This window comes from Myodes glareolus, chromosome 9 (genome assembly GCF_982192425.1).
Source record: "Myodes glareolus chromosome 9, mMyoGla1.1, whole genome shotgun sequence".
Lineage (NCBI taxonomy): Eukaryota > Metazoa > Chordata > Mammalia > Rodentia > Cricetidae > Myodes > Myodes glareolus.
In genome coordinates, this window is record NC_142034.1 from 53,076,325 (window position 1) to 53,096,365 (window position 20,041).

The 20,041-nt window shown below is 43.7% G+C and overlaps 1 protein-coding gene across 6 annotated transcripts in view; it reads left to right on the forward strand.

The window, feature by feature from the left end:
* Positions 1-18,883, forward strand: part of LOC125409508 (NACHT, LRR and PYD domains-containing protein 1a-like) — a 73,560-nt gene extending 54,677 nt beyond the window's left edge. For 4 of the 6 annotated variants that reach the window (XM_087910359.1, XM_087910358.1, XM_087910362.1 and 1 more), the window contains 5 exons: positions 2,900-3,162; positions 3,687-3,812; positions 4,666-4,807; positions 15,156-15,200; positions 15,614-18,883. In XM_087910359.1, the coding sequence (XP_087766485.1) occupies positions 2,900-3,162; positions 3,687-3,812; positions 4,666-4,807; positions 15,156-15,200; positions 15,614-15,909 (872 nt within the window). In that variant the 3' untranslated portion in view covers positions 15,910-18,883. Of the gene's footprint in view, positions 1-2,899; positions 3,195-3,686; positions 3,813-4,665; positions 4,808-15,074; positions 15,201-15,613 lie in introns of those variants that run through there. The other 2 variants (XM_087910363.1, XR_015738818.1) reach the window with 2 other exon arrangements.
* The last annotated feature ends 1,158 nt before the right edge of the window (positions 18,884-20,041 follow it).

Below are 20,041 nucleotides of genomic sequence, written 5' to 3' on the forward strand. Positions count from 1 at the left end.
CTAAACTGTATAACCTTATGCTAGAGTAATTTTCTTGTCTTATTTCTTAATAATTATTGATCCCAAGCAGCCACCCGTGAAAAATAGAAATGTTCCCTGCTAAACAATACACAGTGCAATACTGTTTGTCATGGTGCAAGTTGAAGCAAACTCAGTGCTGAAAGGACAGGCAAATGGTGGGTTGCAGAGTGGTGCCTCCATTAGCAAGGGTCACATCAAGGTGACAAGTGAGATTCAACATCATGATTCTATCTAGTGTCAACTTGACACCCAACACATCACTTTAATTCATAACTTTCTACCTCATGTCTCTAAAGTTTCAGCTTTGTCTCATAATGCAAAATACAATTTCAAAGGTCCCCTTAGTTCTTAATAATTCCAACAGTCTAAATGTTCATAAAGACTATCTCTTATCAGATATTCAAGGCGATGTCTTAAATATAAGCTTTTATAAAATAAAAAAACAAGATACATTCTTTCAACATACAATGGCACAAATAAACACTGCCATTCAAAAATAGAAGAATCAGGAAATCAAATGACCAGACCACAACAAGACAAAACTCTGTCAGCATAAACACCGAATTCTACAGCCTCATGTCTGGCTATTAAACTCATGATGTCATTCACTGGACTCCAAACAACTCCACCCCTCCAGTTCTATCACATAAAACATAAACAGCCTCTCCTTAGACCATCTCTCTACTCCTTGCCTAAAACTTTATTTAGCAGAAAATATGTGGGCCTGGCTTCTACAATACCCAAGGATTTCCATTCCACCTTAGAATTCACTTTCAAAGGTCCATGGAATGAGCTCTCAAGCTTGCAGAATGTTTGATACAAGTGCATTGACTTTCATCACAGCTTTTATCTGAAACTGTGCAGTATGACTCGGTGATCCATCAATCTAGCATCTTTCAACTCAAAAAAAAAAAAACACTACAGGATGACACTGCCAAGTTCTCTTGATAGCTTGAGATGTGGCCTGGCTCTGCTCCCTGGATGATAGCTATAAGATGTCCTGACCATGGAAAACACTTCCACGGGCATTTGCATTTGTGGAACAGGGAGCACCATAACTAAAGGCTTTTGTGCCTTTAAAGGAATTTGGATCTTTACAACATGAGCCTACAAAGAGTGAGATTTTGTCCTCAGGACACCTTTCCCCTTGTCACCGTGCAGGGCAGCTTTCCCTTCAGTGATACTGATCCCTAAGAATTACAGCTGATTTTGTATAATTAATTCTGAGTGTTTTCTGTCTTGAAACTTCTCCTGCCAAATTAGTCCCTTATGTTTAAATTAATCTTCACATATTCGTGACATTAACCCAATAAATCTAGATTCTTGGCTAAACTACTGGTTGAATGGATCCTTTTACCGTTCCCAATAGAAACCTTGCTACTCTCTGCAACAGTAGGCTGGCCTCCACTGTCTCTCTCAGCAATCTTGTCTTCCTGCTTCCACCCAAATAGCCCCATAAGCTCTGTCATCAGCATGGAAGTGAGTTCCTAGTCCTTGCTACAAAATTCTTTCACATTCCAGCCATAAAATAGTTCCAGAGGCTTAAGAACCACATGATTGTGTTTATTACAGCAAAAGTCTGAGTCCTGATATCAATATTCTGTCAAGGTTAACTTTTCTTATAACTCTCACAAAATACTTGACCAAAGAAGCTTAAGAAAGAAAGGATTTATTTTCCTCCCAGTCCAGAGGAACCATTCATTATGACATGGGAGTCTGAGAACACAGAGCTTGTGGCACCTGGTAAGCCTGTGTGGACAGAGCAAGCAGAGGACAGTGAATGCTCATGCTCTCGTGACCATCTCCATTTTACACAGCCCTGGGTCCTAGTCCTCAGAATAGTATACACAGTGCATAGGTCTTCCGTACTCAATTGTTCCAATCAAGATGATCTCCTCCTCTCATACCCTGAGGCCTACATCCAAGATGATGCTATATTTCATCAGGTTCACACTTGACATTAATCATTCCAGGGATCTATCCAGTTTTTCTTCCGTGTAAAAAGATACCCTTGGGTCTCTTTAATAACAGCAAAACTCTATTCTGCAACTCAGAATTTAGAAAACACTGCAAATCCCAAGACAATGAAGCTGGTGACGGCAGCACCTCAAAGAACTTGCTGATTTTCAAGTTTCTGACAGAGGTGTCTGAGGCTGTGTTCTTTACAGCATCCGTGAATGAGAAAATCAAGAACTTCCACTCCACTGTGAATGCTCCACTATCAACTAGACAGGGTCAAAGGTAAACTGCCTCCAAAGGGGTCAGTCTGCAGGAGTCACAACTGGCAGCAGCTTACACTCCCCTCCCTGGCACGGTGAATGGATAATGAAGAAACAGCTGATAGTTTTGCTGTGTTTTCACTGGGAGTTAATGAATAAAACTTAAATTTTGATCATAGTTTTTCTCTAAGCATCAAAAAGTAAATACAAGTGAAATATAAATCACAACCACAGAAATTTACAGAAGAAAGATTTTATTGGGTCTTACAGTTTCAGAGGGTGAGTCCATGACCATCAGGGCAGGAAGCATGGCAGAAAGGGGGCAGGCTTGGCAATAGAGCAGTAACTGAGAACGTACATATTGTAAAGGAGGAGAAAGAAAGGAAATTGAAAACAGCACAAGCTTTTGAAATGTCTAAGCCCACCTCAGTGGCACATCTTCTCCAACAAGTGCATACCTCTTACTCCTTCCCAAACAATTGCACCAACTATGGTAGCCATTTTCATTCAAACCACCACAATCATTCTAAGTCCTAGGGTGCCATTTTTCTAGCCAAGAATGGCTCAACAGGAAAAACTATATATATATATATATATATATATATATATATATATATATATATATATATATATATATCTTTAAATCTGTTCTTTCACAGAGGGACAGGTGGACATCTCCTCGTTCCGTGTGGCCCACTTTCAAGAACATGGGATGGTCCTAGAAACTCCAGCCAGAGTGGAACGGCATTACGCAGTGCTGGAAAACCCAAGCTTCTCCCCAGTGGGAGTTCTAATGAGAATGATCCCTGGCTTTGTACGCTTCATCCCCATCACTTCCATCACACTGATCTACTATCACCTCAATCCCAAGGATGTGACATTTCACCTCTACCTGGTCCCCAATGACTGCACCATTCGGAAGGTGACACTGAGGACCACAATAGTGAGGCCAGGGTGGGTTGGCAGAAAGCATGAAATGTAGACAGTGAGCCCCTTGGAGAGATTCTTAACTGGTAGTGGGATTGCAGTTCTATAGGGGGAAAGTGTGTGTGTGTGTGTGTGTGTGTGTGTGTGTGTGTGTGTGTGTGTGATTCTGCTCTGTTTTTGGCCCCCTTACAACAGATTCTCCCCCAAATGCCTCTGATGCTCATTTACCAGTCTCTGAACATCCTTCTATGACCTCTTTCCCCCATCAGAAGGTGGGAATTCTCCATGCACAATTTGTAGCCAGCTCCCTTCTTCTGGTACAACAACCTGTCCCCACAATGAACATGGCAGGAGCCAATTAGTCAACAATCTGTGTTGCAGAACACACAGTTGTCAGGAGGTGTCACCAACCAATCACCAAAAAAAAGAAAAAATGTACTAAATGATTGTCTCACCTTATTCAAACCGGATGTTGTGGCCCAGAAATCTAGATAAATCGCTGTCTGCAATGTTCCCTAGGCCATTGATGATGAAGAAATAAAATTCCGATTTGTTCGAATAAACAAGCCACCCCCAGTAGACTCCCTTTATATTGGTTCCCGCTACATCATATCTGGTTCCAGGAAGCTGACAATCATCCCAAAGGTGAGTATCCAAGTGTTTGCTACTCTTCAGGGTCAGATGTCAGGCATGGTAAACCTGTGGGGCAGGTTACAAGGCTTTGCAGCAAACTGAAATTGGGGAGAAAACAAATGAGGTTTGGGATGAGCAAAGATACATCAAAGTTAGGTGGAAAGCAATTTAAGGGGCCACACAGGAGTGTAGGTTGGACCTGAAGAGCTAAGAATTTAGATTCAATATGTCCCAGAGGAGAGTCCATCTAAACAAAGCTTAGAGAGCAAGTCCTGGCTTAGGCAGTGTGAACTGGACTTCTGGGATGAGCTCTCACTCATCCTCAGATGTTAGTGTTTGAATCTGAAGACTCCTGCAGATGTACATGTTTAAACACTTAGTCCCCAGTGAGTGATAGCATTTTGAGAGTTTGTGGAAACAAATATGTGAGCCCTGGTTATCAGAAGCCTGTCATTAGTCTCAGGCGTTACGCTTATAGCCATGCCCTGCTTCCCACCTCAGGGTATGATTTGCTGATCCTCTGGGGTATAATGAGCCCAGCAACAATCTCCTGCCACAAAGAATGGACCTCCAGCTTATATGAATTTCCCACCATGAAACTAAACAACATCAGCCCTTCCCTAAGTTGCTTTCTGTCCGGTTTTTGTCAGAGTGATGAGAACAGAATCAGCAGGATGGGGGTCCCAGCTGGGTCCTCAACCTTCTGAGTAAAGACGTGTATGCAAAGGCTGTGGGTTACCTCGGTGTGAAAGATAGCCAGTGTCTAATGTGGTGAACAAGATCGCGAAAGTATGGGGGTGGGGACAGCCCACCTTTATCCCTTCCACAGGGTGAGTAGTTACACAGTAATTCTTTCTCTCTCCAGGAACTGGAGCTGTGCTACCGGAGCACTGGGGAATCCCAGCTCTTCTCGGAGATCTGTGTTGGTTGTATGGGTTCAGGGGTTAATCTGCAAATCAAAGACAAGAAGAATAAGAAACTTATATGGGAAGCCTTGCTGAAACCAGGTAAAATGTGTTTAGGTCCAGATACCCCAAAAGTTAAAGAAAGGCAATGAGTGGGGAAGGTGTGTTCTCATTAATTATTGGTATTTGCTAGATCCAAAACTGGGGGTCTGACCACAGTTTAATCTATGATGCTGTGTTAGTCAGCGATTCCCAATTTTGACAAAATAGGTGAGGTAAACAACTTAAAAACGGAAAGTTTTTCTTTGATTCATGGTCTTAGAACCAAGTTTCAGTTCATGGTCAGCTGCCTCCATCTCTCTGAGCCAAAGGTGAGACAAGATTCCATGGAGTGAGAGCTGGTGAAAGAGGAGGCTCTTTACCTGGTAGCTCAGAAGCAGAGAGGTGGGAGCAGGAGCTAGAATGAGAGCCAGGGAAGAGAAGAGAAAGGGGAAATGAAGGAGACAGGGGAAAGAAGAGAGGAGGAGAAAGAGAAGAAGGAATGAAGTCCATGCAAATATTTTCTTCCAGATCATGCCTCCAGTGACCTACTTCTTCCATGTACACTCTTATATAGTGTCCGTTCTCAGTGCTCACACAATTATGAGTGCATTAGTGTATGATGTCATTCATAAATTCACAGTCCTCAGAACCATCACCTTCTAATATGGCTGTAGGATTGGTCCTTCAACACATGAGCATTATCATGTCCAAATCACCACATACTATAAGTCTCATTTTCTCAGTCCTGTATCCTAATTTCCTCCCCACTACTCTTGAAGTGACAGATTTGGAGATGCACAAAGCATCTGGCTCCAGTTTACATAATATCTTAGTTTTAAGATGAAAGGACTTTGCTAACATAAGATGCTCAATCTCAAATCCACACACATTTTTAAATAAATTTGTTGACAATTCTATACATGCATAAAGTGCATTCTAGTAACTCCACCCTAAACACACCTTCTTATCTCCCTCCTACTCCTGCCAGCCCCTCTTCTTCAATACAAATCTCTTTTCCACATTCACAAAGTTTTGCTTTGTGTCTCACAGAGTTTAACTGGGACCAACTGTGTACCCATGGGTTTTGCACTATTCAGTAAAACCCAATGAGCTCACTAGCAGGCATACAGATGACCCTTGTCCTCATAATCTATTATTTGCCAATAATTTAGCAGTAAGTGGTACTGTCCCTGTGAACTGCTTCCCCATGTCCAGCTGAGTGATGGGCAAGCCCTATTTGTGTGGTCTAGAGACAATAGGTGCAGGTGCTATGAGTCCATGATGGTCATGTCCTGCTTAGAAGAAAGCACTTCACAGCCCTTCTCCGTATCTGTTTCAACATTCTTTCCACTTCTGAAATTACCCGGCGCAAGAGAGAACAGACCACGAAACACACAATGAAACTCACTTTAAGAGTTTATTAAAGAGAAAGATTCATGCACACAGGCCTGAGAAAGTTGGTGCAGGGAGAGAGTTTGGACCTGTCCTGCTGGTAAAGATGGCCTAGCGCATGCGCACAGTGGCGTACATAGCCACATCATAGGTGACTGAAGCTCACGCATGCACACAAGCGCTTATGTAGCTGTGTCATGCATAGGTGACGCAATCGCGTTGCATGTAGGTCACATAGGGCCTAAGGACCCTAGGTGGCTATTTAATTTGCCTGGGCGCTGCTCGGTGCATGCGTGGCCCTGGAACCCGGAAGTGCCGGCCGCAGCGTTGTGCAGTAAGAACCATAACGTTCCACCCTTTTGTTTATTATAAAAAAATTGGGGGGCTTAGGGGTCTCCAGTGGGTGGGAATGGGGTATTGAATCCTCAAGGCTGCTTTCTGCTGGCATTGTGGGCATCAGAGAGTTGAAGTGCTTGACCACATCCTGGGGTAGCTGGTTACTTCCGTGATCCTGGGCTCTGTAGAAGTGGCAGGCCAGCAGCTTGGACAAGGCAGAAGATTATGTTTAGAAAAAAAATTAGATCCTGGTGATTGAGGGAGGAGAGTCCCAAGATGGAAGGTAGAGGGGGGTTTCCCTGGATTCCCGAGGTGGAGGAGGGACTTTCCCAGGGGTCCCAAGACCAGGAATGAAAAAGAGATAAGTTTTAGACATATTAAAAGCTTATGGTTATGATAGTATAGTGTTTGAATAGATGATAGTTGTATAGTGGGAGAGGAGAGGAGAAGAAAGGGGAATTATTAGACCTCTTAATGCTTTACCTGAAGCAAACCTTAAGGCAATTGTTCTCTTTAGCACCATGATATTACCTTAACATCCAGGAGACACTGCTGCAGCCAGTGCTAAACCTGTTATGTTAAAGCCCGTTTTGTGAGTCTCCCTTGGGCGTCTGGGGCTGTGAATGTTCCCAAACTTGTTATTGTTTCTTACTGCCTGAGCCTCTGAAAGTCTTTGTACTTCTGGCTTTGTGTTTAATGTTGGTCCCTGTAACAACAGCTGAATGATTAACTGGAAATTTAAGTATAGCATTGGAGATACGTAGAAATTGGCAAAGTAAATAGGGGAAAAAGAAAAAGGGAGAATTCGAAAGGGAAGCATATGGAGTTTTGACACAGGAGAGTTGAGTACGGTGGTGAGACTTCATTCTTCTGGAACTGGAGAAAACATAACTGATCTTGATGTCCTCTGGAACTTAAGGGAGTAGGTCCCTGTTTGAGTTACTGTATACAAGGAGGGGGTGCCCCAAACTGGAATAATAAAAAGTTTGAGATGAGACAGGTGAATCCAATGAGGGAGGCCCTTGAGCTTGGCAGCTATGAGAGTTACAAGAATTACTTTAAAGGGACCCTGTCATTTAGAGGAAAGGGGTGTTGGTCTGGGGGGGCATAAAAGAACCTGATCTCTGATTTTAACTGAAAATGGGCAGGGGTTGGTGTATGACTGAGGTGGTGAGTATTCAGTAAAATTCCATAATAGGGAGCAAAGATGAAACAGCAGTGGCATAAGCAGGTGATCAAGTGAGAGGCCCAGAGTTAAAACCAGTCACCCATAGATGAGTTCAAAGGGCAAGATAGATAGGAGAACCCAGAGCCAGAGCCCGAGAAGAGCCAGGGGCTCTTCACCCAGTCAAGGTGAAGCTCCTGTGACATCTTAACAACAACATTCTTTAAGGAACGGTTAATTTGTTCTACCTTCCCTGAGGACTGAGGATGGTATGGGATATGAAAATGCCAAGGAGCATTAAGAGCCTTAGATAAAGTTTGAGAGATCTGGGAGGTAAATTCTGGGTCATTATCTGACTGAAGAGGGGTTGGGATTCCAAACCACGGGATAATTTATCAAAGAAGAATATCAGAAACTGTCTGGGCCCTCTTGTTAGTGGTGGGGAATGCTTCAATCCACCTAGACATGGAAATATTTAACTCATTTAACTCATCTGACTGTGAGCATATGAGTAAAAGCAAGCTGCCAGCCAGTTTCTGGAAGGGAGCCCCTGGCCTGATGAGTGAGAAAAGGGAAAACTATGATATTTGGACTTGGAATCTGGCTTTTGACAGATTTTACAAGAGGCAGTGATAGCTTTTAAGTCTCTAAGTCTTCAGGAGTGGGTTGGAGGTGAGCCTTGCTATTAGGATGAAAGAGCTGATGTAGATAGGACAGAATTTGCTAGGTGTTAGGGAGTGTCTGCAAGAATGTGAGCTGTACTGTATGAACCTCCTGAAGTGATTGAGGTAGGTTTGGACTCTGAAATGCTGCTGTTCTAACTGCTTGGTCAGCCCGGTTATTTCCCTTGGAAATAATGGAACTGTCAGTCTAATGAGACTGACAGTCAATAATTCCTATAGCTTTGGGGATATGGGAGGCTTTTAACAGGTCCATAATGTAACTTGAGTTAGTTATGGATCCTCCTTTTGTCATAAGTCTGTGCTCTTTCCAGATAGCTGCATGGGACAGGAGGATATGAAAGGCATATTTGGAGTCTGTGTAAACATTTAAAGATTGCCCCTGTGCTAACTGGAAGGCACGGGTAAGGGCTATTAATTCAGCCTGCTGATTAGCGGTATGGGCAGCGAGTGCCTGTGCCTCCACTACCCCAGTATCTGACACTATGGCATAGCCTGCTCTGCGGGTCCCCTCACCTAAAAGGGAGCTGCCATCTATGTACCAGGTATAAGTGGCCTGGGACAGTTTGCCCTCCTGTATATGTGAGGAGTGGGGCAGTAGATCCTCTAAGGTTCCTATGCAAGAATAAGATGGGGAATAATTAATATTAGGTTGAGGTAGGAGATTTTAGATATTAAGGGGTGGGCAAGATTGAAAAGTAAAAGTGAGTGTGGCATCTTCCACTAGTGGCACCTGAAAGAAAAGAACTCAGGAAGGAGGGGTTTGTAAACCTTTATAAGTTAAGATATGGGACGCATTGTGGTGGAGAAGACAGTGGTAGGTGACCCAAAGGTTAGTTTCTTTGACTCAAGAATAAGCTTAACGGCTGCTAAAGTACATATGCAGGGTGCCCAGCCCTGAGTAGTGAGGTCTAGCTTCTTTGACAGGTACGCTACAAGTGCAAAGGAAGGTCCCAGCTGATGTCCTATGACTCCAAGCACATATCCCTCCTTTTCTGTTACACAGAAGGAGAAAGAACGAGTTAAATCTGGGAGATGGAGAGTTGGAGCCTGGATAAGGGCTTGTTGGAGTCTCTGGAAGGGCTTAGTAATGGGATGGAGAAGGGGCTCGTACAGAGAGCCAAGAGCAGCCTCATATAAGGGGTGGGCGAGGAGTGAAAAAGAGGGAATCCAGAAGCACAGGAAGCCAGCTATTCCTAAGAATGATAAAAAAAAATTTCCTCTTTTGTAGAAGGAACTTCAAGGAACTGAATTAGTTTTTTTCCTCTCTAGGGTAATAGCTTTTTGGGTTGGGGTAACAGTTAATCCCAAGTAAATGACCTGAGAAGTAGACAGTTGGACCTTAGAAGGTGAGATTCTATAGCCCCTTTTGGACATAAAATTTTAAGAGCAGAGGTATCAGTCTTGCTGATCTCCAAGGATGGACTGCAAAGTAAAATATCATCTACATACTGTATGAGTTTAGGCTTAGGGAGAGACAGTGAGAGTAGATCAGAAGCTAAAGCCTGACCAAACAGGTGTGTGCTGTCCCGGAATCCCTGGGCAAGGATGGTCCAGGTGAGGTGTGTGGAGAGGTGAGTGTCGGGGTCAGTCCAGGTGAAGGCAAAGATATTTTGAGATTGAGAGCTGAGAGGAATAGAGAAAAAAGCATCCTAGAGATCTAGAACTGAGAAGTGGGGGGTTCCTAGAGGAATAGTGGGAAAAAAAAGTGTGTAAGGGTTAGGCACTACAGGATGAAGGGGGACCACTGCAGTTAATGAGCCAGAGGTTTTGAACCAGGCAATAGGCTCCATTAGGCTTTTTAATGGCAAGTGTAGGGGTGTTAAAGGGAGAAGAGGTGGGGCAAAGTAGCTTTTTCCTTAGAAGGTCAGAGATGGTAGGCTTAAGTCCCCTAAGGATCTGGAGTGAGAGAGGGTACTGAGCTTGGGTAATGTATCTAGTAGAATCCTGTAATTGGATAACAATGGGGAAATGGTGTTTAGCAATAAAGAGGTTTGGGGTGTACCAGACTTGGGGGTCCACCTGAGAGGCTGGCAAAGAAATGACACGTTGGAGCTGGGAGGTTAGGAGGCTAGGAGGAGGAAGAGGAGAGCTGTTGGCAAATCTGGGGAGAGGAGAATGGAAGGAGCAAACAAAATGGAAACTCCTACTTTAGCTTTTAAAAAAAAGTCTCTCTTCCCATAAGAGGTACCAGGCAGGTTGGCATGACTAAAAATAAATGAGTGAGACAAATACCCAAAAAACGCAGTTAAGTGGTGGGATCTGCTGAGGTAGGTAAAGCTGAACCCCTACCATAACAACAGGAAAACTAGAAGGACAGGCAGGTCCCCAAAACTCCCTCAATACTGAGTATGTATCTCCGGTGTCCAAGAGAAAAGAGATGGACCATCCTGATACTGTGATATTTGGCTTCCTATTATATACAGATGATGTTTGTAGTTGGGTCAAAGGGCAGCCTCAGTCATCCATGGCCAGACCTAGAAGTCCAATTTGGGAATTTTCTGGGTTTGATGTCTCCATACCACCATGTGAACGAGGACAATTAGCTGTCCAATGCCCTTCCCTATGGCATCTTGGACAAGGTCTCGTGGGACCAAGATGAGGATTAGGGCATGCTCTGGCTCAGGGACCAATGTTACCACATTTGGAACATGGGCCCAGTGGTTCTTGAGCCCTGAGGGGCAAGGGAGCAGCACGGACAGCAGGGATCGGGCAGTCTGTCGCCTCAGCCAGTCGGGTGGTCAAGGCTAGCATTTGACAGTTATGGTTATGAGTTTTATCATTCCTTGCATGGTACACCTTAAAAGCCAACGCTAAGACTTCTGCCTGTGGGGTCAAGGAGTCTTTCTCCAAATGCCTAAGTTTAGCCGTAATGTTAGGGTAGCTCTGAGGAAAAAAAAAATAAGTTATGAGTAACTGTCTGCCTTCTGTGGTCTCTGGATCTAAGTTAGTATACTGTAACAGAGCTTTAGTGAGGCATTCTAAAAATGCAGATGGATTTTCCTTCATATCCTGAATAACCACTAAGAGTTTATCATAGTTTACTGGCTTGGGGGCAGCCTTACGGAGACCCGCAAGAAGGCAAGCTAAAAACTGGTCTCTGGCTAAACTACCACCTGGGGTATTATAATTCCAGAATCGTTCCTGCTCAGGGACCACCTCTGCCCCCAGGAAGTGTGCTGCATTAGTCTGGTGAACCTCATCTGCATGTACTCTGGTCTTCTCCCAAACTCACCTGTGCTCCTCAGGAAGTAGGTTATTAGATAGGATTATATAAATATCATGAAAGGTGAGAATATAAGATGGGTGATGTATTGGGATTGCTTTATGAAAGAGGTAGAATTAGATATATAAGAACCCAGTTTTTGCTCTACGTGGGAGAGTTCTAGAGGGAGAAAGGAACATGTACCTTGACAAGTCCATCTATACTGGCCACCTCTCGCAACGGGAGAACTTCGGCGGCTTGGCTTGGTCAGGGTTGGGTTCTTTAGCAGCACGTGAGCGTGTGAAAGAAGGAGTAAAAATGCGTGCTAGAGCCGGGCGGTTGCCACAGCATGCCACCAGAGAGGAGGAAGGATCCAGAGGGGCTGACAGAGTAGTTGGTGAGGGGAAGAGGTTTGGAGAGGCAAAGAGGTAGATGTAGCTGCCTGCTGAGGTCAGAAAGGTGGGGGTTCATTAGCAAGGTCCAGAGCGTAAGTGGGGTGTTTCTCCAGCTTAGATGGCATAGCCAGGAACATGTGAGCAGATGAACAGCTTGTAAGGACTTAGAGCTCAGATAGTAAAAGGCTTAGATAAAAGGAAACTCCTTCCATCTGGCTGTGTGCTGATAATAGTTAGAAAGCTCCGACAGAATATTGGGATCAAAGGTGCCATTAAGGGGCCACTTTAGATTATCTAAAGGATACCTAGGAGGCCCTTTTTTAAACAATATTCTCTCAAGGGCCTAAGATCTCCAAAGACCTGGGTTTGTTTGCTTTATCAGTTTAAAAAGCTAGGAATGGATCTTATCATGTGGAGTGGGCCGAAGTGTAAATAGGGAGCTACTGGTTGCTCCCATCATACTTGTGCCACTAGTGCAGCAAAAGGAATGTCTTGCCAGGCACGATGCAGAGTTTTCTTTCTGAGCCTGGCTTATCTTCCTCGTTATTTTTCCTATTGTGTACACTTAGGTTTCATAAGGCCATTTTCTTCACACCTGAATAAAATTTCATTGTGTAAAAATGCCACACAATTAACGATTGATAGACAGTTAGGCTTGCTGCATTTCCAAGATATTGTGAACAGAACATCAATGAGCATGGTTATCCAAATGTCTCCACAGTAGACTATATATTCCTTTGAATATGTTACCAGGAGTGCTAGGGTTTGGTTATATAGCAGTTCTGTTTCTAGTTCTTAAGAAGCCTCCAGACTGATTTTCACAGTGGCTTCACTAGTTTAAACTCTAATATGCTAGTGTATAAGTGTGTCTCTGTCCCCACATACACTCCAACAATATTTATCATTTGGTTTTTTTGTTTGTTTTTTTTAAGACAGGGTTTCCTGTGTGTAGCCCTGGCTGTCATGAAATTCTCTCTGTAGACCAGGCTGACCTCGAGCTCACAGAGATCCACCTACCTCTGCCTCATGAATGCTGAGAGTAAAGGCATGTGCCACCACCTCCTGGCATTCATTAACATTTGTATCCTTGATATTGGACATTCTCAAGGGATGAGATGGAATCATAAGTAATTTAAACTTGTCTTTCCCTAATAGCTAAGTGTTTGCTAGCCATGTGCATTTCTTTCTTTGAGAATTCTGTTACTGCTATGGCCAATCATAGAACTGGGTTATTTTCTTGTTTAGGATTTTTTTAGTTCCATGAGTACTCCTGTCTCATGTTAGCTGGGAAGTCATTTCTTCCTCTCTCCACCTTATCATCACTCAATTGAGTCTCCTTTGTCATACAGAATTTTTTTAGTGTCCTGAGATCCAGTTTATCAGCTTTTGGATTTATGTCTTGGACTGTCAGAGTCTTAGTCACACAATCCTGACTTATGCTGCTGTGTTGTAAGGCTCTCTCTACGTTTCCTCTCCCAGTTTCAGGGCACTGGGTCTCACATTGACCTCTTAGGTCATTTGGAGTTGGCTTTTTAAAGGGAAGATGTTTCGTTCTTCCATGTGTTGCCGTGTAGTTTTTTCAGTATCTTTTGTTGAGCAGGCTGTTCTTTCTTCAAAGAGTATTTTGGATTCTTTGTCAAAGGCCAAATAGTGGTTATGGGGATTTTATCCAGGTCGTCTATTCTGCTCTATTGATCTGGACATGTTTTGCACTGGCTATAATATTGGTTTGAAATAAGGTATGATGAATTTTTCCACAAAGTTGTTTCTGACATCTATTCTCTTGTGGTTCCACTTGTGTTTCTCATTTTTTTGCACTCTATTTGTGAAGAATGTCCCTGTCTTCTTCATTGGGACTGTTTTGAGTATGTAGCATGCTTTTAGTATGGTGTATTTCTTCCAAACAATGGCTATGGTAAAGGTGTCGTTGCATATTCTAAGGCCTTCCTCAATTCTTTTCTTTGATGCTTAAATCTTTAATTTTTTTTCTTATAGAGTACTTTCATTTCCATGGTTAGGTTTTTCTGTCCAAAATTGTGGGTTTTATTTATTTCTTTATTTGGCTATTGTAGCCTCATCCATGTTTTCAAGCTGACAAGAGATAAACAAATAGTGAAATTTTATAAGTACAGTTAACAATACAGTCTTAATCCAGAACCCACAATGCCAAAACTAAGCTTCTGTCATTAGTAGCTCTAGAGACACCCATGTTAGCTGTCAGACAATGGTGGTTCCTGCTCCTGAGCTGCTACTCACAGGCTCCACACATGGTCAAAGAATAGGTTTTTGCTCAGCCTTGACCTGAGTGAGCCACAGGTGGAGAACTGACCTGCCCCAGCAGCGGGCCAGCATTTGAATCTCACTCAAGCACTTATTCCTTAGGAATCTTGAAAATGACTTAACTCATATGTGTCTGACCTTCCTCACCTGAAGATCAGAATGAGTAACTCGTAAGATGGTTGGAAAGGTTAAATACTGTTCATACCCATCTCATAGTGTGATCCTTAGCTGATAGGGGCAATGTTGCTATTTTTCTTTATATTAAGCCAACCTCTTCTACATGTTAATTATTTTTGTTGGGACTCATTAAGATCTATTTTCTTCCATGTGGGAAAGAATTCAGATACTAGGAGATTATAATCATGGCCCTCTTGTGTCCTCAATCTTAAATTTTGGTTTTAAATTCATGGTCACTCATTGTCTTCATTAGATGCTTCAGTCAGGATGCACCAAAATGGCCCTCCTAACATGGAGTGTAAAGAATATCATCTTTCCATCATACAAATGGAACCAGGGATTCCAGTACTACAAGCTCAGTCCTTCAGATGGCTTCCCTAAACTGTTAGAGAAGAGTGACTTTAGAATTTTGTTGCCTGTGGGTGTACAAGGTCAAACAAGGACAAGAAAGTAGCTTTCTACCCTGAATCAAATGCCAAAAGATTGAAGTCAGCAAAGGACTAGATTATTTCTCCATGAGAATTCAGTCTAGGATAAAATTGAGGCTGTGGATATGTGAAAGAAAAGCCTTTTTCTCATTCACATGTCTTCTCCCTCAACAATGATAGGCCTGGTGCCTAGATTTTCCATGTGAGTAAGGAAATGTTCACCTTCCAGATTATATCAGAATTTATGTAGCTCATTCTCAAAATCTCAGGCACGGTTGTGAGTTGCACAGAGAGCACTGAGTGTCGGTGACAGACATCCTTACAGATGCTTCATCTCTCCTGTCTTCCAGGGGATCTCAGACTTGCACAGCTCATGATGCCTGCAGTTCACAAAGGTAAGAAACAACTATATGAGGCCAGAGAAACCAATAGCATTCTGCTGGGAGATCACCTGATCTTTGAGACAATGGCAATGAGAAAGGAGGGACCCTCGCTAACTCACCAGGACAGGTAGAAGAGGTGCATGCTCAGGACAGAGTTCCTCTCAGGCCCCTTGCTGCTTTCCATGGAGACAATAACTCCACCCACTCCCAACCTGAACACCCTACCATGAACCCCTGCCCTGGTCATACAAATTGCCAGACTAGTAACTGACCTCAGGAAGGTACAGATATTTTTCAAATGACCTTCCAGAAGAAGAAGGGAGCCAGGAGTGCAGATGAGATGGATGAAAAGAACAGGAAGAGGGCAGCCAGGGAGAGAATTCACAGAGGAGCCTTTCTATGCTCATTGTCAGTCTCATCTTCAGCCCTAGATGCTCCCGCCTTGCTACACTTTGTGGACCAGCATCGGGAGCAGCTGGTGGCCCGAGTGACATCAGTGGACCCTCTCCTGGACAAGCTGCATGGTCTGGTGCTGAGGGAAGAGGAATATGAGGCTGTACGGGCTGAAGTTACTAACCAAGACAAGATGCGGAAGCTTTTCAGCCTCAGCAGGTCCTGGAGCAGGACCTGCAAAGACCAAGTCTACCGAGCTCTGAAGGAGACCCATCCTCACCTGATCATGGACCTCTTTGAGAAGTCAGGCGGGATCTCTGAGGGATGAGCACTCTCCTTTGAGTCCTGGCTCTGCCTGACCTTCCTTTGGCCCTCGATTTCTCTGTTTACAAACCAGTGGCCACCTGAGTTGCCTTTCTGATGCCACTGTTTCCAGGACAGCTCTTTGTGGACCCAGATGTTTCCTTTTGGCCTTGCCCAGCCTGTTGATGTGGGATGAGCATCTCAGGAAACTTCCAACAGAGTCAGCAAGTCTATTCAGGCCTTGGCCAGCCTGCTCTTATGAGTGACCAGTCTCAAAACCACCTGACCAACCATGACACAAGCAGAACTGGGAGCATGGGGATGGAGACAATGAGATGGTGCTTTCCCTGGAAAGTAAATTCTTATGAATAGGGAAGGAAGGGGGCTTCTTAAACATTTCCTGCCTCTTTTTCCCAAATAAATTTTATATAACCCTAGGTATATAGATATATAAGAATATAAAACGAACATTTTTTACTGAATTTCAATCTTAAATAAATTTATATTAAAATAACTTCTTGTTGTATTATAGTTTACAATTTGATAAAGATGACACCAAATTTGAAAACTACCGAGGTGGATTATTTTTTTGCATAATGAATTAAATCTCTGTTGAAGATTTGATGCTGTAAGATATAGGTAAACTTCAATGTGTCTCAGAGTTGGTGAATTGTACTGATATTTCCTTTGTATTTTAATAAATAAAGCTTGCCTGAAGATCAGAGAGTGAAACAGACCCACTGGTCAGACTTACAGACCAGGCAGTGGTGGCACACACCTTTAAACCCAGTAGCCACATTAGTTTGCCATAGAAACTGAGTGGTAGTGATGCATGCCTTTAATCCCAGCACTAGAGAGGAGTATAAGACAGAAGACAGCTCTCTGACACAGTCTCATTCTGAGATTCCTAGAAGCAGGTTGACCATTTTGGACAGAGGTAGAGGTAAGAGCCAGTGACTAGCTGTTTTACTTTTCTGACTTTCAGGTTGAACCCCAATATCTGTCTCTGAGTCAGTTGTGCCACAGTGGATATTTTGCATCTCTTGTGATTTACATAGACATGCAATGCACGTTTCAGAAGCTGGTGGAAATTCCATTCTAATTCCAAGGCAAAATTTACTTAGCATCTCTTTATGTAACTCAAGTCAGCAACTAAAAATACAAATTTTAAAACCAAATGATTTCACATAATAAAATGCAAAGATATGTTAACGTGATACTTACATGCTAAAGAATTAAAATAAGAAAATATTTAAATATTTATATTTCATGATGAAGCTATCATGTTTCTATAACAGCAGAAGATCTTGTATGTATAGAAAAATATTGCAATCACAGTTAACAACAGCCTAGACCTAGGCAACGTGTTTCAGGTGTATCATAGGGGTTGTGTGGTGTGCAGGTTCATGCAGTACAAAGTACTCAGGCTGTGTGCTCAGATGCACAGGTGTGAGGAAGTCACGTGATCCAACATGGCACACACGTCAGAAACATCTCAGATTCAATGCACATTTGAATTAAGCTTGGCCATTGCATATGCACAAACATTTTGCTCTTGGCAAAATTTTGCAACAACCACCTTTAGATCTGTCATTCATATGGAGGGTGGGATTCACAGGTTAAGAAACTGATGCACAGCCAGGTGAGGGTGACACAAGTCTTTAATCTTAGCACTTGGGAGGCAGAGGCAGGTGGATCTCTCTGAGTTTGAGGCCAGCCTGCTCTACAGAGTGAGTTTCAGGACAGGCTCCAAAGCTACAGTGAAACCCTATCTTAAGAACAAAAGAAAGAAAGAAAGAAAGGAAGGAAGAAAGAAAGAAAGAAAGAGAGAGAGAAAAAGAGAAAAAGGAAAAAGAAACTGATGAACAGCAGTAAACTGGGTGGCTGAACAGAAGGTTCCGTGATTCAGAGTTCTTTTATTGTTATTATTACTTTATAAATAATACCAATCAAAATTTCCACTTCTTCCCCTCTTCACACTTCCCTGCCGCTTCCCCACACACTCTTCCCCTTTCCCCTCCAGTCCTAAGAGAGGGCAGGGTACCCTGCCCTGTGGGAAGTCCAAGGTACTCCCCGCTCCATTCAGGCTTAGGAAGTTATGCATCCAAATAGACTAGGATCCCAAAAAGCCAGGGCATGCAGTAGAGACAAATCCCAGTGCCATTATTATTGGCTCCTCAGTCAGCCCCAATTGTCAGCCACATTCAGAGAGTCCGGTTTGATCCCATGCTCGTTCAGTCCCAGTCCAGCTGGATTTGGTGAGCTCGCATTAGCTCAGGCACACTGTCTCAGTGAATGGACCAACCCCTCATGGTCCTGACTTCCTTACTCATATTTCTCCCTCCTTCCGATCTTCAACTGGACCTTGGGAGCTCAGTCCAGTGCTAATGGAAGACCCCGACCCAGTTTTAGCTGCAGTAACACCATCCTGCAAGGCTCTTTCACAAACAGATAGAAATAATGGAAGGTCAGGGCAAGGGCAGCCTCACAGGCTGCAAAGCAGGAGATTTATGGTCAGACATCTGGCAGGATATCTGAGGTCAGGGGGCGAGGGCAGCCTCACAGGCTGCAAAGCAGGAGATTTATGGTCAGACATCTGGCAGGATATCTGAGGTCAGGGGGCGAGGGCAGCCTCACAGGCTGCAGGAGATTTATGGTCAGACACCTGGCCTGGGAGGGGAACGGAAACCATATGTGCTTTAGATAGGGTCAGGTCAGCTATTATCTGGTCTCTTTGATCCCGGCCAGGGACCAGGGGATATCTGGTTTCTTTGATCCCAGCCAGGGGGCCAAGGGACCTGCCCTCAAATTCACCCCTCGCCTCATCCAAACTGACCAATGAGAACCCTGTAACCATGCATCTGCTTCTGTACGTTTGCTTCTGCCTACCCCAACCCTATATAATCTGCCCCAAACCCAGCCCGGTGTGCTCAGTTCTCTATGTGACTGTAGCACCCGCAGGTCCTGTGAACAATAAAAAATTGCCTCTTGCTCTTGCATCCAGTGGCTCGGACTTGGTTCTTGGGCGAGGGTCTCCGAGTGTTTAAGACACCCTCTAGGTGCTCTTTCACTCCGATGTGGGTCTCTGTCTCTATCTCCATCCTTCACTGGATGAAGGTTCTATGGTGGTGATATTCAAGATAGTCATCAGTATGACTACGGAACAAGGCCAGTTCAGGCACCCTGTACTCCATTGCCCAGGTTCCTAGCTGGGACTATCCCCGTGGCCTCCTGGGAACCCCTCCAGAGCCAAGCCTCTTACCAACCCCAAAATGGCACCCTCAGTTAAGATATCTCCTTCCCTGCTCCCATATCCATCCTTCTTCCATCTCAACCATCCCACTACCCCAAGCTCTCCCCAACCCCCCCTTCTCCCCTCTCACTCACCCTCTCCCCTGCTCCCCAACCACCCACCTCCATGCTCCCAACTTTTGCCTGGCAATCTTATCTGCTTCCAATTTTCAGGAGGATCTACATATGTTTTTCATTGGGTTCACCTTATTACTTAGCTTCTCTAGGATCACGAACTATAGGCTCAATGTCCTTTGTTTATGGCTAGAATCTACTAATGAGTGAGGACATACCATATTCATATTTTGGGGGTCTGGGTTATTTCATTCAGGATAGTGTTTTCTATATCCATCCATTTGCATGCATACTTCAAGATGTCACTGTTTTATACCTCTGAGTAGTACTCTAATGTGTAGATGTGCCACACTTTCTTTATCCATTCTTTCATTGAGGGACATCTGGGTTGTTTCCAGGTTCTGGCTATTACAAATAATGCTGCTATGAACATAGTTGAAAAAAATGCTTTTGTAGTATGATTGGGCATCTCTTGGGTATATTCTCAAGAGTGGTATTGCTGGATCCTGCGATAGGTTGATTCCCAATTTCCTGAGAAACCACCACACTGATTTCCAAAGTGGGCGCACAAGTTTGCAATCCCACCAGCAATGGATGAGTGTTCGCCTTACTCCACATCCTCTCCAGCATAAACTATCATTGGTGTTTTTGATTTTAGCCATTCTGACAGGTGTAAGATGGTATCTCAAAGTTGTTTTGATTTGCACTTCCCTGATAGCTAAGGAAGTTGAATATGTCCTTAAGTATCTTTTGGCCATTTGAAATTCTTCTCTTGAGTGTTCTCTGTTCAG